Genomic DNA, 17,816 nt, shown 5'->3' with positions numbered 1-17,816 from the left:
CTTTGTAGCCCAGGCTGGTCTCGAACTTGCAATGATGCTCCTGCCTCAGCCTCCCGAGTGCTGGGATTACAGGTGTGCACCACCACACGTGGCAGCTTTTTAATTAAAGTGGAAGAGAGACATAACTTTCCTACCTAAAATAACTCTTCAGTGCAGCTTTACAGACCCTGTCCTCAGTTTTCATAAACTGGCAGGTTAGATTGATCTTTTCGCTGCGTCTGCTCAATGCTTTGGATGTAGTTACAGTATGTGCCATCTACTCAGCACACTGCTTTCCCAAGAAGTATGCCATTGAGTGAGCAAAGAGCCCTGCACCCTGCGAGGTAAAGCGCCTCTGCCCTGTCCAGAGAGCCCCAGGAAGCAACAGGATAGCAGTATTCTTATGTTTCTTTTTGCGTACTATGATAAGGTATATATAACATCAGCCAGGCGTGGTGGTCTGCACCTGTCATCCCAACACTCAGGGAGGCTGAGGCAAGAGGATCATAAATTCAAGCCTTATCGGGGCAAACTGGGTCCTGTCTGAAAAAACGACTGGCTTCATGTTAGCAACACGAGGAGTACAAACAGAGGGTTACAGGCACTTCACTGTGGAAATGGAAGCTATGTGCTTTTCTTTTAAAAGTACTGCATTTATGAAACCAGACTAAATTTAGAGATCTTGAAATCTGTATTTATTTGCCATGATGAATATTAATGTTAGGTATTTAATTCCTTACTTTGAAAAAAAAGCTAATTAATTTTAGTTGACAAGTAGAAATTGCATATATTTATCATGTATAACGTGCTGTTTTGGAATGTGTGTACATCATGGAATGGCTAAATTGAGCTAGTTAACATATGCATTACCTCACACACTTCGCGTTTTTCTGGTTAGATACTCAGTTTCAGTTCTGCAGCTTACTGTGCCATGCATTTTGCTTAGCTGATAGCATTTGCACTGCCACTTTGGGTGTTGATATGTACTTACGTGCCTTTCTTACATTTCCTTCTTATTGTGATAAGATATACGTAACACCAGCCAGGCGTGGTGGTCCACAGCTGTCACCCCAACACCTGGGGAGGCTGAGGCAAAAAGGAATATGCTATGCCAGCACTGAGCATTCTGTGAGAAAATAACAGTAGCAGAATACTAAAGATCTTTGTGGTTGAACTCCAAAATAATATGTGTTTCATATTACTTTGATTTTAGTAATATGTGTTTCATTACAAAATCAGTACATGTTCCCTGTAGGAAATTTAGACAATATATATAGATAAACCATAAGAACAAAATTAAAATCTTGCTTCCAAAAGCACCTATGTCTAAGGCTAATCTATCTATCTATCTATCTATCTATCTATATATATATATATTTTTTTTTTTTTTTTTCAGTTTTGGTTTTGGTTTTTTTCCAGTACCAGGAATTGAACTCACGACCTTGCGCTTGCCAGGCAGGCACTGTGCCACTGAGCTAAACCCCCAGCCCCTCTAAGGCTAATCTAAATCAGGTTGAACCATAGAAACTAGATTTTAGAGGGCTAAAATTGTTGAATATTGGCAACTTAATACAGTTGAATACACAGAAAACACAGTTTTTATTTTGTAACTTCCAAATTGAATTTCAGATACAGATAAGAATGCCTTTCCTACAAATAAGAGGGGTAGTTCTGATAGGCTTGCTATTTTATCAGTGCCTTGCTCAGGTAGGAATATGCTATGAACTGCTGAATGATTGAGTTACTTTTAGTATATTGCAGTAGAAGCGACTGAAATCTGGACTAGTTAAATTAGAAGATTAAGTAATTCTGGAACAAAGGGTAGGGAGTACCTAAGAACTGTGAATACCAAGATCCTGGGCAGAGGTTATCAGCTTCTCCAGGCACTATCTCTTCCTGAATTCTGCTCTGTCATTATCAACTCAAAGCTTACTCCTTAATGCGTCAGTATTGAATTTAACTGTGTGGTTGTCCATTGTCCATCAACAGAAATCAGCTTTATGTGAGGGGAAATAATCAACTGTTTCTCACAGGGCGTCTTTAAGCACTCTGTTTACCCATATTCAAATGAACATGGAAATACCTGACCCAGCTAGTCACAAACAGAGTTTATGAACTGCAAGGAGAGATAATCGTTGTTTTTACATAGGCATTTCTGTCTTAGCTGAGCAAATTCATTTTTTAAATTCCTGTGGTTGTGGAGCTGAGAGGGAAGATGGAATGCCCAGATTGCCTTTGGAACACAGTATAGGTTCACACTCAGTTCATGCCTGGGATCAAAGCTGGGGCTAGAGTCTTAGAAACTCACGTGGGATAGCAGAGCAGTCCTACTTCATTTCGCGCAGCATAGAGTCGTGGACTAAAAAAGGAAAGACTTCAGTTAAATCCTGCTCTGTCACTGATCTGATCTGTGGCCTTGAGCAAATTTTCCTTGACTGTCAGTTGCCTCTGTGTCAGTCAGGTAGTGTATAAAGCCTTCTAGACCAATCTCAAAATGCTGTTTTCCAAGTCAGTTGAGATTTATTGAATGTGAGTGCACTAAACAGTCTAGTTAGATACCACGTATTTATTATAAATTCTACTTATGCTTACATAAATATAAACTACTTATTTTATTTATATTATAAAAATTTTATTTATGCTTTTATTTGTGCATTTATTATAATTGCCTGTATAGTTACTATAATTGATTCCTATCAAACACAGTTCTCTCCCTGATAGAATGGATTCTGATGTCCATGATTTTCAGGTTCTTTTTAGGTCCAGAAAATGTTGCTAGGACCTGTGTTATGGCTTGTGTGTAAATGTCCCCCCGGAGGCTCCTGTGGTCTAAGGTGGGGCTTTTTCAGAGGTGGCTGGATCTAGAGTGTGTGATGCTGGGACTGACCCATGATGCGCTGGGATTGATTCATAGTGCAGCGCTGGGCTCAAGGGCCCAAGGATTAAGGGTGTGAGTGCTATTTGCCCTAAGTAGCCTGGATAGAATATAAGGGATTGAAAGCTGTGGTTGTCCCTTGCTTGCTTTGTTACCTTCTGCCTACTGTGAACTACTTCTCTTCTGTCAGGCCCTCCTGCCTTGGAGCCAGCCGATGATGGACTGAAACCCCTGTGAACTGAGCTAAATCAAGTTTTCCTCCTTTAACTTTGGGTATTGGGTATTTTGTCTTAGCAGCAAGAGAAAAGTAACTAAGACAGTCTCTGTTTGTTGAGAGATGAGAGCATAGATCCTTAAAAATCTGTGAGGTGGTCATTTCTTTGGAGACAAGGATGAGGGCATCTGGAAACCACGAGAAGGTTTCTGGCATATAGGTATCATTTGACCCAGCAGTTCTGCTCCTGGGCATTTGTTGATAGATCCACTTGTGTGGTTGCTGTATGGTGTATGTTACGAAGTTATTTATTTTAGCATAGATTATAACAGCAAGTGTTAGAAACAACCTGTAATTTATCAATAAGGGGTAGGTTCTTCAATTATGGTATTTCTAAATAATGAAATAATCAGTACTGGTAGAATGAAGGGGGAAACACTGATCTTTTAAAGTAATATTTCTAAGTAGAAAAATAAGGTCTAGCCCAGAGTTAGACTGTGCTATCTTTTGTACCAGAATGGAGAGAAATAAGAATATATCTTTGGGGCTGGGGATTTAGCTCAGCGGCACAGTGCCTGCCTGGCAAGCGCAACTTTGTGAGTTCAATTCCCAGTACCAGAAAACAAACAAACAAACAAAACAACAATAAAAAAGTATATCTTTATTGTTACTTGTACATACTTAAACTGGAAGAATATGCTGAAAACTTATGTGTGTTTAACCTGGGGGCAGGTTAAGGTTCAGGAGATATATGAAAGAAAGAGAGTGAAGTTACTGTATGTATGTTTATTTTTTAATAAACTCTGGACCCTGTAAATATCTTATTCAGAAAATTAAAAGTTTTTTTTAAAAGTAAAGTAAGTCTTTCTTTGCATTGTGAAGGGAAGTGAAACTGTGAGACACAGTGAATAATCTGTTGATTAGCAAGCAGGTCATATCCATGAAAATACATTCGGTGGTGGTGCACGCCTGTAATCCCAGCATTCAGGAGGCTGAGGCAGGAGGATTGTTGCGAGTTCGAGGCCAGCCTGGGCTACAAAGTGAGCTCAAGGCCAGCCTGAACTGCACAGTGAAACCCTGTCTTAAAAAGACATAAAACAAAACAAAACATTTGAATAATAGAACCTTTGTTTCTTGTAGGCTTATGGTCAAGGTTTAAAAAGAAGTTTTTTAAGCTCGTAAGGAAGATGCCCTTTGTTGGTAAAAAGGTGAGTGTTACTATCTAGGTCTTTCTTCCCCTCTTTATAATCATAGCTCTTCCTTCCTATTTGCTAAACTTGCTATTTGAAAAGGAGAGGCTGGTCTTGTCTTCTACCTCCAGGGGACAGTTGGCAGTGCTTTGAGACAGTAGGGGTTGCTGTGACTCCAGTGCAGTACTGCTGGCATCTAGTAGGTTGAGGCCAAGGTGTCTGAAACATTGTACCATGTACAAGACAGCCTTACAGCAGATATTTATCTGCTTAATATGTTAAAAGGGCCAAGGTTGGAGAAACCTTGACTTAACCATTTCTCCAACACATGAGGAGAGATCTGTTAAAGTAGAGTAATTTGAAATGAGAAAACTTGACTGGAATGTTACCATTCTTTAGAACAGTATTTGGCATGCTAAATTTAACTGTTTTTCTAGGGGTTAAATTGGATTAGCCAAGTTTCTGTAAAAGGGTAGACAAGAAACATTTTAGGCCACGCTGTGTCTATTGTAGCAAGAAAAGGACAGGTTGTGAGGAATGAGCCTGATTGTATTCCAGGGAAGCCTTATTCCCAGAAAACACAGGTTAGAAATTTAAAGAGATAATGAAACTATTCTCTTGTTCTTTGCACCTGCTTGCTGCCTTCGCTGTTGCCTCTCTGCTCTCACCCACACTAGATAAGATATCCCGTGACCTCATGGTCTTTATTGCAGGCAGCCAAAGATAAACAAAGCAGGTCCCATGCAAGCTCTAAGGAGGCCAGATGAGGCCTTGATGCTGTCATTTCCCCCAGCACCCGGCTCTGCCCCTCAGCTTTCCTTTGATTCTTTTCCAGCCTAACCTGCCTTCAAGTTTTCTTTCACTGTTGGCCTGAAGTGTTCTGGGGTGAGGGAAGACTATCACAAAAGATAGTAGAGTTTCCCCTTGGAGTCACTCACCTGTTTTCTGTTCTTACCTTCTCACTTGTCCTTTCTTTTTTTTTTTGGTTTTTCTCCGGTACCAGGAACCGAACTCACGACCTTGCGCTTGCCAGGCAGGCGCTTTCACTTGTCCTTTCTGTTTCAAGAATTTGAGACAAATAAATGCTGGGTTTCCAGAACCCATTTGTAAACTTACAACAGAATTGGAAAATCCCTAGGGATGGCCCTTTAGTTTTTAAAAGCGAATTCTGAGGCTTAGAGCAAAGTTATTTCAGTTGTTCACTTACTACGTTTATTGAACACTCGCCTAGTGTCAAGCACTTTTGTGGGTGCTGAGGATTTAGAGGTAAACAACAGCAAGTCCTGCCTGTTGTGGAAGTTAAGCACTATTTTAGTAGGAAAAAAAAATGCATAAGAATTTCATTTTGAAATAAATGCTTTGAAGAAATAGAAATTGAGTAATGTGGTAGAGGCTGCAAGAATGGATGAGAAGGTGCTTAACCAAGCTTTCTAGTATTCCTGTCATTGTGAATTTTTTTGTTATGTTTTCTTTTTTTACAACAGCATAGTCTGTGCATGGAAGTTCACATAATTTGCTGCAGTTTACATGGTTACCATGGGTGTAGTGTACTTTTTTGTTACAACTTTACAAATATCTCTACTTTAAAGCATGCTTCCGTGTTGCCAGATAGCACGGACTCTGCTGCCTGCCGGTGCTGGCATGGTGAGCTCTTGTAGACCTGCTTTAGAGGGGCGGCCTTCCCTGTGATTTCTCTGTGGTTGGGGGCTCACTTAAAACCCTTTTGTATTTTAACCATCAGGACTAGGGCTGAGAAAACAGAAATAGTTCAGAGTGAGATCTTGGACATCAGATTTTAACAAATACATTGCTGAAGCCATAGCTTTTTATCACATAGCCTTTGTCCTCAGATTTGCCACCCAGGAGTCTGTTATCATAGTCCTTGCTGTCCTGCCTTTCTCCTTACTGTGCTCCCGATTCCTCCCCCTCCTACTCTGGACTTTTCCTTACCTGACTTTTATTTTCTGTCTCTTGCTAAAAATAAGTTTGATGGATTGGGAGGTTTTTCCACTGTGTGCCCATTGCCTCAGTTTGTTTATTCACTCTGTACCCCTGGCCTGCAGTAGTTGTTCAGCAAGCGTTTACTAACCGAGTGAATGAATGAAAGGGAATGACTCCCAAGTTGTGATTATAAGGATGAATGAAATAACCGTAGCTGATAAATTATAAGTAGTAGAGAGGGCCTTAGTTCCTCCTAGCATTTCAGAGTCAGACAGTACAAACTGTCACAGCAGCTTAAGGGGAATTAGCGTGGTCATTCGGGCAGCTCTAATGTTGTATGTTTGTACACATGAGCTTGTCTGGGACCTCCAGATTCCAGGTGTGCCCTGTGCATATTGGTCAAAGTTCCTATCACTTGCATAAGGACCGAGATCCCCTTTACTGCATCATGGCTGCTTTCGTGGCTCTGCGTATGTTGTGTTCATGTGTACATTGTAGCTGTCGCCAAGGCTGGAATAAGGTCCAGATACTGCACTCAGCTTAGTCCTGACTTCAGCAAATGCACACCAGATAAAGCAGTGCTGATTTCAACATGGCAGAGAAAAGGGGAGTGAGGAAAATGAGTGCATCTTTGACCATTAGGAAGTTGACTTTCTTTTTTTTTTTGCCATGCTAGAGATCAAACCAAGGGCCTTACACTTGTTAAGCAAGCATTGTACCACTGAGCTGTGTTGCCAGCCCCTGAGGCTTGGCTTTTTAAAATTCTCAGAACCTGTTGCACATGCTGGCTAAACAGAATATCACATCTCTTTTAAGAAATACTATCCCAGTTCAATAGCCCATGTGTAATGCCTAGTGTTGGGCAGGTGATTAGATGTCATAACTGACTTCTCCGCTATCCTTTTATCTTCTTTCTTACACTTAATAGATTCAGAGCAAGTTGACAGAGATCAAAGAAGACCTTGGGAAGCACTTGCAGTACCTGAAAGTGGATAAAGACTATGTGAAAGCTCTGCCGGCCCAGGGTTTAAGCACAACGGCAGTCCTAGAGAAACTCAAGGAGTATAGTGCCACAGGTAAGATGCTTGGGGTAGGCACGTACCTGCTCCTCAGTGTGGTTGCTTTTGTCATCCTCTAATATTTTCTTTTTTTTTGTTTTTGTTTTTTGTTTTTTGTTTTTTCTGGTACCGGGAATGGAACTCATGACGGTGCGCTTGCCAGGCAGGCGCTGTGCTGCTGAGCTAAATCCCCAGCCCCAATTTTCTTAGGTTAAGCATAACTCATTTCTGGTCCCTGTATGTTTAGGAGGGCCCACTCCCTGTTTCAAGGACTAAATTTCATATTTGAAAATTTTAGATTCGTTATTTATTTATTTATTTATTTATTTCAGACAGGGCCTCACTATGTAGTTCAGGCTTGTCTAGAACTCACTATACAGCCTAGACTGGTCTTTAATTTGTGGTGATGATCCAGCCTCAGCCTCCTGAGTGTTGGGATTGTGAGCATGCACCACCATGCCTGGCTCATCATTGATTTGTAAAGCAACCAAATCTCAGAGACAGTAGAAATTAGTTCTATTTCCTTTTGTAAACATGAATAAAATAGATACATTAGTATTTTTAAAAAGAATCTAAGTAGAAATGAAATATAAGCTTATGAAATCTGTCAAAAAAGTCACTATCATGCCATCATCCAAAGAGGAACATAGATGATACAATATCTAGGTGGACTGAGATAGATAGATCTGTTTAAGGCTATTTCTAGAGATGTACTACAAATATCTATATCTAAATCAGAATTTTTTTTTTTTTTAATGTTTTTGAGACAGAGTCTCATTATATAGTCCAGGTTGGCCTTGAACTCACTATGGAGCCCATCACCTCCTGGTGATCCTCCTGCCCCAGCCTCCTGAGTGCTGGTGTCATAAGCATGTGTCAGCACACCCAGCTTCTGTCTCAGAATGTTAGCAGTGTTTTGTGTGAGCATATACATACATACGCATGAGCACCTATGGGAAAGATAAAAACACCAGACAGCCTAATGTTTAAGAATACAACCCATGGAGTTAGCCCATCCTGATTTTGCTGCTTAAAAAGAGTTGTTTACCTTCTGTATGTCCCACTTTCTTTACTGCTGCAGTCTCTGCTTCCTTAAAAGCGTGATTAAGAGGATTAAATGAAATCATAGGGCTAGAGATGTGGCTCAGTGATAGAGTTCTTGCCTTGCATGCACAAGGCCCTGGGTTCCATTCCCAGCACCACACACACACACACACACGCAAAACAATTGAAGTCATGCATGGAAATGTATAGTACCTGGCATATGTTAATATAAACGTATACATGATTTTTAGATTAAGATCATATTATAAATACTTTTTTAAAAATAAACTTTTTAGTTGGGCATAATTTTAGATTTATAGAAAAGTAGCAAGGATGATACAGAGGTTTCCTGTGTGCCCTTCACTCATCTCTTGGTAACAACTTGCTAGCCATGGTGCATTTATCAAAACTGAAAAAATGGACATTGGTGTGTACTATTATCTAAACTATAAATGCTATTTAATCAACTTTTCTACAAATACTCTTTCTTTTGTTCTGGTATCGAGTTCAGAATAGATACCACATTGCATTTTGACAAACAAAATTTCTAACGAGTATGTGTGGAAGAAAGAGTGGAAGTCAGACTGGTAGCAAGCTGGAGGTGGCTTTTTCTGCAGGTGGCTGTCAGACTGGGGCATGGCTTTGTATCTGCTGCTCAGCCTTCTGGCGTCTTGCTAAACTGAAGAAGATTAAAAAAAAAAAAAAAAAAAAAAAACGGGGCTGGGGATTTAGCTCAGCGGCAAAAGCACCTGCCTGGCAAGTGCAAGGTCTTGTGTTCGGTTCCCGGTACCGGAGAAAAACCAAAAAACCAAAGAAAAAATAAATAAATAAACTGAAGAAGATTTTTGCTTTAGGGCCCATGACTACTGTATTTGCATTTTCAGTTCCTGTGTTTCTGTGATAGCTTTGTCACTGCCCACTTTCAGTAGGGCACAGCCATGTTGCAGCAAAAAGAACCAAGACACCCACATACACAGATGGTTGGTATAATGTGGACTAGCTCTGTAGGAACACTAGGGGTGGGATGTGGAAAGTCTGACCCTGTGTTCTGGTCAGAAGCCTTTCTCCGCTTTTTCTCAGGGTTGACTATGTGCCTGATCTTGAATGCTGTGACACATCCTACTGGTCACTGGGGGCTACTTCTGTGTGGGGTTCCAGGCTTGGAAGAGGGAAGGGCTCTGAGGGTGGGGTGTGTGTGGCTCATCCTTCAACATGGCCTGTGCCCTGGCTCCGGCTCTGATGATAGTGCACTGAACTTCCACACTTTCCTCTTGCTCTTTTCTGTCAGCTCTGCTCACAGTAGTCCCCATACTTTCTGTGATTGGATGGAAAGGGAAAGAGGAAAAGGTCACGTTAAAGCCATGCAGAGAACAGAAAGTAAGCGTGGCCAAAGGATAGTTTTTCTGCTGGGAGAAGACTGCTGAGGATGTGGACATCATTATTACTGGACTGCCTTTGTTGCACCTCATTGCTGTTAGTATCTTTTCACACTGTTGACAGTAATTGATAGTCTTTTATTTTGTAGCAGATTTTTATTGAGATTCTTTATTGATTTAATATAAGAACCACACTGGGCTTCCACTCAGCTTCTTTTCTTGTGTGCCCAGAGGGCCTTTCTCATATCTCCTCCATGTTCGGATGTAACTGTCTTCCCTGATGACTGTGTGCCCTTGACTTTCTCCGCAGATGGTGTCTGGCAAGAAGGGAAGGCCTCGGGAGCTGTGTACAGTGGGGAGGAGAAGCTCACAGAGCTGCTCGTGCAGGTGAACGCCGGCTTGAAGGATGCGTGCAGGCATTTTCCCAGTGTGCTTGACCTCAGGTCTCCTCCTTCCTTTTGTCATGAAAACAGCTTATTTAAGGAAAGCTTCTTGTTGAATAAAACCACAGAGCTTCAGAAAGGCTGTCTTTGTCCTAACAGGATCACATACGTATAATCTTGTCAGAGACATTCTCGGTTGGGAGAAAAGTCAGATGTTACATTTCTAGGCTTCATGGAGAAGGCATATTACTAGGAAAGGTAGCCTGTCATTTGAGATTTTTTTGATCCCGTTTGGTAAGAAAAGATACAGTAATAATTTCCTCAGAGCACATGACCTGAGAGATCATTCTCGGTCTTTGTTTACTTTAGAAGTCTGTAGCTTCTTTCATTTCTGATCAAATGAGATTTTGTGTGTGTGTGTGTGTGTGTGTGTGTGTGTGTGTGTGATGTTGAGGATTGAACCCAGTGCACTGCACATGCTAGGCAAGTGCTTTACCACTTTGATTACCCCAGCCCTAGACAATTAATTAATTAATTTATTTTTGGTACCAGGAATCGAACTCAGGACATTTGCCAGGCAAGCTCGTGTGCCTCTGAGCTATAGCCCCGGCCTGACTAGTTTATTTTTGAAGCCCAATTTGTCATGTAAAATTGGGGTTGGACTGATGGTGATCTCTAAGGCCTTCGTGTTTGATTGTTAATTACGAAACTGTGCATACCTTACTTAGTGTTACAGGTTACTTCTAGGTTTAAAGTCTTTTAAAGCACAGGTTGTGATGTGTTAGGGAATGTGAGTCCCTTCACAAGTCAGTTTCCCCTTATTTAACCTCTCGTTATCACCCCACGTGAACACTTAGTGCCTGTCTTTCTTTGCTAAATGCCACACTCCATCTTGTTGCCTTCCTTTCTTCTTCCTCCTCTTCCTCGTGATGAATTTCTGTTCATCTCTCAAGGGTCCATTTGACAGACCCTTCAAGAGCAGTCAGCACGTTGCGTTCTTTCCTTCTTGGGGTCTCGTAGTGCTGTGCACAGAAATCTAGTCTTGCCCTCAATAACAACAGCAGCTCTGTGCCAGGCACTCTAATTGTGTTTTCAGTGCAGTATGTTGTTTATTTCTAGAACAGTAGGTTGCACGATCATCCCTCTTTGCATACGAGGAAACTGAGCCTCAGAGTTATTTGTTGTACACAGCTAAAAGCAATAGGCAAAGCTATGACTTCAAACAAGACCTTTTGGTGTCCTTTTTTAACTATATTTGTACTTCTTCCCTTATCACGTTGTAAAATAATTTATTTGCTTGTCTGTCTCATCCACTATATTTTGATTTTCTAGCCTCCGAGCTTTGGGCCCAGTACCTTGAAACTTCCGTTTAGTGCAAGAGTCTTTTTTTTTTTTTTTTCGAGACAGGGTCTCATTATGTAGTCTAGGCTGGCCTTGAACTCCCTGTGTGGCCCAGGCTGGCCTCTATCTCACAGCAGTTGTCCTACCTCAGCCTTCTTAGTGCTAGGATTACAGGCGTGTACAACCATATGCAACCCAGTGTTTGTCCTCTGCACTTTAATAGTCTTATCTCACATCTTCTTGCATTTTCTTCACAGGCTTATGGAACTTTTGCGTGGAGTAACCCACTGCATCCAGATATTTTCCCAGGACTACGTAAATTAGAGGCAGAAATTGTGAGGATGGCGTGTTCCTTGTTCAATGGAGGACCAGATTCTTGTGGATGTGTAAGTATATACAAATAGCATCAAATAATCTTACTTTTTAAGCTCAAAATGTGAGGGTTTAGGTGTTATGGGCTGGAGATGTAGCTTAGTGGTACAGTGCTTTCTTAGCATACACAGAGCCCTGAATTCAGTCCCCAGTTTTTATATACAAAAGCATAAAAGCTGGGTGAGGTGGCTCATGCCTGTCTTTAATCCCCACTTCTCTGGAGACTGAGGCAGGGGGATCTCAAACTTGAGGTCAGTTTGGGCAACTAAAGAACCTGTCTCAAAAATGGCTGGGGATATACCTCAGTGCCTTCTGGGTTCAGTCCCCAGTACTGCAAGTAATTATATGATTATTGTAGAAAGATCTAGATTGAGTATGATTTTAAAAACTTCTTTTTTCTTTGAGTCAGTATTTTTATTCTCAGCAGTGTTTATTTTGTTCCTTGCTGTTCCTGGTGTAAAATTTATTAGTTCTACTCTGGTGCCATTTGCTATTTTTTTAGGTGTGAGTCATTCTGTTGCTTCATTGTCCTGTCTTTGAATTCTTATTTCCTTGAAAATCTTACAATTTTCTAGAGTGAAAAACAGTTTGAGGAATTGGCTTCTCTTCCTTAGCGTATTTCCTTCTCACTTGGGCTTTTGTTTTGAACGTTGCACATGCCCGCTTTACTCCCTCCTTCAGTCTTTTTGCACAGTTACTGTTTTATCTTGACCCATCCTGGGGTGCCTCTCTCTAAACGGTCTGTTTGTTCTGACACATAGTGACTGCTTGTCTGCCACCATTTGATTAGAGGCAGGATGTAGCTAAAGCTTTGTTCTGTGTTAGAATTTCTGAGTTATTCTTCCGTGGTTAAATTTTCTCTTGGCCCAGTTAAAATAGAACAATACATTTTGAACTTGGATTCATTCTGTATTCCTGAAGTTTTCAGTCAAAGGAACAGGTCTGATGTTCTTTCTTCCCGTTTTGCTGATTTTCCTCAGCAACCATGTCTTCCACTCACCAGTCAAAAGAAGAAGATGAGGAAGCCCTTTCTGTTTGCCTTTCTGAAGACTTTTGGGGCCTGTTAACGAGCATTCTCAGGATTTTTCTCATTCCCCAGTACCTGTTTTCCAGAGCCAGTGAGGAACTGTCTTAACTGTGCTTTTGCTGCTTATGTGTATTACTGTGTCTTTTTTCTTCTCTTCTTTTTTTCTTTTCTCTTTTTCTTTTGTCCTTCCTTCCTTTTCTCCCTCCGTTCTTCCTCTCTTCCTTCTCTTGTTCCCTCCCTTCCTCCCTTCCTTCTTTCTTTCCTTCTTTCATTTCCTGTCAATATTAGGGATTGAATCCAAGGCCCTGTGTGTGCTAGGCAGTCACCCTACCACTGAAGTACATTCCCAGCCTATTTGCTCCCTTCTTCCTTCCCTGCCTCCCTTCCTTCCTATTTAAGACATGATCTTGATAAGTTGCCTAGGCTCTCCTTGAACTTGAAATCCTTATGCCTCAGCCTCCCAAGTAGCTGGGATTGTAGGTTTGTACCACTGAGCCTGGCTTGCTGTGCCCTCCTTCCCTCCTTTCCTCCTGCCCCTTACCTTCCTTCCCCTCTGCCCTCTTGTCCTGTTATCCCCTTCCCCTTTATCCCCTTCTTCTCCCCTCCCCTCCGATGTGCCCACTTGCCTTTCCTCAATTTCCAGTATTTGAAGTTTATTGCATTAGATTATCTCTTTTTCTTTATTTGGTAGTTATTATTACAGATTTTGAGTCTTTCTGTTTGTTTAGTTTTTATTCATTCTCTCAGCTATTAAGGGAAAGGAACTCTGTGGAGGAGTTTCAGTGTTCCATCTTAATATGGAAACCTAACCTTGGAGGCTTTCTGAGTCGCCGTAGTGCAGTCATGTCTGCCATTGTGACTTTCTTAATGGCTGTGGCAGGATCAGGAAAAGTTAGAGTCTGATTCCTAGTCTCTTAATATTTAGACTTCCATAAGAAAACTAGTTAGCTCTGGTATTATTTGAATCTCTCCCTCCCTTTTTTCCTGTCTCCTTCTGTCCTTTTCTCCTTCTTTAGGATCTGTTTATATTTCTGTTTCTCTGAAGCTGCTTTTGGTGAAGACAGAGTTCAGCATTCAGAGGTAGGATGCCAGAAGACCAGCCTACTCCTGACAAAGGGTCTGATTAAGCATTTCTCACTCTTCGTTTTTCAGCCTTAAACTGTCTTTCCTATTATTAACTTCATTTGCCTCAGTTACAGTGGATGAGAGGCAACAATGTACTAAAAGAAACTCATTCTCATGTGGAACATTCTTGGCTTGTGCAAATGCCAGCAGGTACAAAGAGATCTGAAAGAAAATTTCTGAGTTTCTGAAATACATATGTTTGAGAGTTCACCTATGTGTTGGATAAACCCAACTAACATGACAAATAGTTAACGAAGATGCCATTTTCTTCACAGTTTCTGTTTTTCCTTTGGGTATAAGGGGTGAAGAGAAGTGGGAGAGTTACAGTATTTTTAAATACAGAATTAGTTTAAATTTTTAAATCACACTCAATCTAGATCTTCCTACAATAATCATATAATTACTTGCAGTCCTGGGGACTGAACCCAGAAATTTAAAATTAGCAGTAGAAGTTAGGTATTCCTGCTTTTAGAGTCAGAAGTACAGTGGTGTTTGCCCAGTGTAAAAATAATGATGTTGATTTCGTTAGTTATTGGCCTGAAAGTAGGCAATAAGGCACATAAAGTGAGTGACCAGGGCTTTCTAAATACTTTTGCTTATTAGGTCATTCCCAGACTTCAGTAAGAGATTGCTGAACTGAAGACTTGGCTTTGTGGGTTCTTTTGGGGCTTTCTTCACAGCTGGCTTGGCTCCTTGTGTAATATTCTGAGGTCTTATGCTAGACCACAGGCTGTGCTGATGTGTAGAGCTGATCTCAACTGTAAGCACTTTGTCTTTCCCTACATAGAAATGCAGAGACCTACAAACAAGTTATCTCGTGGATGAAGGTCACATGTTTCATGACAACTTCCTGAGTCAAAACTTGACTTAACTTTTCTGAGTAATCTTCCATATAACTCCTGATCACTGTGATTCTGTATCCAATGATATTTTTGGATATCAGGAAAGTGTAATAACCACTGTCTCTCATTCCATCAGATTTTATGCTTTACTAAATACCAAAACACAAAATGTTTTACTTTTTATCACTAGATACTAGTAGGTGATATTGAAGAATTGCTTAGGCACTTTTCACATCTTTGAAAAGAAAAACCCAATATTATTTGAATTTTCGGAAATGGTAAATTTAAAAAGATGTCCTATTAACTCAGTGTTGATAGCCTTTTCTTTGCTTCAGGATTAATTCATTCTCAGATGTTATCAAAAGATAGCCACGTGGCTGTGACAGCTTGTGTTGGTCATGGTTTCCCGATTGTCAGATGGGATGACATGTTCATTGAGGGTCTCTTAGTTCTCAGCTACTAAGCTAAGTGCTAGGAATATTGTCACAGATAGATCAGCCTCTACTTCTATGTGTGTTGTCTAGGGAGGAAAATAGGATGACTGAAAAGACTTCTGTGTCTTCATTTGAACTCTGGCAAAGAAATTTGTCTGTTAGAAATTTGTGTAAGGCTAGGCCTACCTTTAGAAAAACTTGTACTTCATTTAAAGAATAAGGATTTTTGTTTGGCTTGCAGATAAGTAAGGTAACCAACTTCTAGGTAGAGACTTCTGCTTTTTTCTGGCTTTCAAACTTGTCAAAACCAATCTGAGTGTCTTTCTCCGATCTAATGTTTTACACAATTTACTAGAATTGTAACTTCACAATTTCATATTCTTTGACATGCATTGAACTTTTAAAACGAAATCTGTCCTGGGGGCGGGGGTGTAGCTCAATAGCTCAGCGTGTCCAGGACTGAAAAAAAAGGTCAGTAACCCTGCTACTTCAGAGTGGTATAAATTGCCATATCTTACCTGAAAATTGATGAATACAGAAATGTACATGGATTATGAACAGATTGGATCTGAGCAAATGTGCATTTGTCCAGACAGTGCTGCTGCCCTGTTCATTCTTCCTTAGTTTTCATTATTCTTCTGCACTAAGACTGGGCTTAGCAAGAAATCCAAGCTTTCCTTCTGGAAGACAGAGCAGTATCTGCCTGCAGCATACATCCAAGTCCTCATTTCTCTTAGGTTCAAACATTGTCAAGATCAAGGCAGGGAGTATATGCTGATATCTGTCCCTAACTTACCACTATAAATGACATGTCTATTTTAGGTGACCTCTGGGGGGACAGAAAGCATCCTTATGGCCTGCAAAGCTTATCGGGACCTGGCATTAGAGAAGGGGATCAAAACTCCAGAAATGTATGTATGACGTTTCCTGTTTTGTAGTTGTCCATTTGGGGTTCTGCTGTGTAGAACTGGGCCTAGTAATGTTTCCCCACTTCTTTTCTTTGACAGCAGTTGCTATTCTCTTGCCCCCTGCCCTGGTCCTTCTACCCTTCTGAACCTTTTACTTTGGCAGAATTCTAAATGGATAAGCCAGTTATCCTACAGATCATTTCCAGTCTTGCAAGTTTATATATGGTGTATACTACAAGCAGAAATAAGGTTCTCTTTCCAGAAGTGAGAGTTAGAGGACTATGGCTTTGTATCCTGTGATTTTTTTTCTTTTTCTTTTTTTTGGTCTTGTTTTATAGTATAGGCTGGCCTTGAACTCACTGTGTAGCCAAGGGTGGCCTTGAACTCCTGGCGATCCTCCTGCCATAGCCTCCCAACTGATGGGATTACAGGTGCGCACCACCATGCCTGGCTTGTGATTTTTTTTTTTTTTTTTAATTACTATAAGTTATCTGGAGCCTAAGGAAAACTGTAATTATCTTTAATTCAGTGCATTTCTTGAATATTGTATGCTGCATTGGAGTGTTTCCTAGGAAAATACAAGTCTGAGGCCTGTTTCAAGGAGGGAAAATTTTAAAAATCTATTGGAGATTGTTGCTACCTGTGGGTATACTTTCGGTGGTTGGTTGCATATTTTTTTTTTTCTCTAGACCATCTCCTGTACAGTGTGCTTACACTACACTTTTTTGAGTTAATTGTTTTCTACAGCAGTCAGTGACTAAGGTGTTTTTTTTTTTAAGTTGCTCAAGGCCTCAGCCTATGACTCTTTTTTTTTTTATGGGCAGGGAAGAGGACTTTATTATTCAGTGAAATTATCTTTAAAAAACAGCCAGGTAAAAGAAAAGTGCTTTGGGGGCTGGGGATTTAGCTCAGTGGCAAAGCGCCTGCCTGGCAAGCGCAAGGTCGTGAGTTCGATTCCCGGTACCGAAAAAAAAAAAAAAAAAAAAAAAAAAAGAAAAGTGCTTTGACTTTTTTCAGATAGTGATTAGCATGGGAAAGGCAAGACAGCCTACAGAAATCAAGCCAGTGTAGGCAGTGAAACTGGGTTCTGTGGAAGGGTTCTCTGCCATAAAGCACCCGACGGTGCAGTGAGGCAAGAAGCCTCGCAAACAACACCTGCACAGAGTGGCCAGAAGCCATGGAGGGACTGGCTTGTCTGGTCTGTCTCCTTCCCACAAGCCAATCTCCTGTACAACTGTGTGCCCCTGGGCCCAACCTCGGAGCTACTTCTGCTAAGTTCAGGGGCCTGTGCCCTGCAGCACCCCAACACGTACTTGATGCTGTCAGTGTGAGTTTTATATCCCATATTCCATAATCGTGTTGGGAGGTAGGTTAAGCATGCACCGAAGTGTGTCCTGGATGCAGGCTGTGGTTTGGTCACTGGCAGTCTTATTCCATATGGATATAATGTATGACTCTCATGCTTAGCATATAATAAATCATTCTACCATTCTTGCTTTCTGTGTAAATGTTTGGTGCTTGGAACTTTATAGAGTTTTTTTCTCTTAAAAGGAACAGAGTAATGATAAGGGTAGAATAATTGAGGGGAGTCTGAAAGCAAATATGTGCCTGTGACACTATTTCCTTTTCCCACACTATCTGAAATACTACTTCCAAGTGTGTAGGAGAAATAGGGATTTTGGTCTCGTAGACTCGTGATCTTCCAGA

At 40.9% G+C, this 17,816-nt stretch overlaps 1 protein-coding gene across 2 annotated transcripts in view; it reads left to right on the top strand.

The window, feature by feature from the left end:
* The window catches only part of Sgpl1 (sphingosine-1-phosphate lyase 1), a 57,465-nt gene that overhangs the window by 30,151 nt on the left and 9,498 nt on the right, over positions 1 to 17,816 (top strand). For both annotated transcript variants that reach the window (XM_013517017.1, XM_005390043.2), the window contains exons 4-8: positions 4,209 to 4,276; positions 7,128 to 7,275; positions 9,988 to 10,064; positions 11,659 to 11,787; positions 16,024 to 16,112. In XM_013517017.1, the coding sequence (XP_013372471.1) occupies positions 4,209 to 4,276; positions 7,128 to 7,275; positions 9,988 to 10,064; positions 11,659 to 11,787; positions 16,024 to 16,112 (511 nt within the window). The remainder of the gene's footprint in view (positions 1 to 4,208; positions 4,277 to 7,127; positions 7,276 to 9,987; positions 10,065 to 11,658; positions 11,788 to 16,023; positions 16,113 to 17,816) is intronic.

The sequence above is a fragment of the Chinchilla lanigera genome, unplaced genomic scaffold (assembly GCF_000276665.1).
Source record: "Chinchilla lanigera isolate Chin_1 unplaced genomic scaffold, ChiLan1.0 scaffold00036, whole genome shotgun sequence".
NCBI lineage: Eukaryota > Metazoa > Chordata > Mammalia > Rodentia > Chinchillidae > Chinchilla > Chinchilla lanigera.
This window is presented reverse-complemented; position numbering and strand designations above follow the sequence as displayed.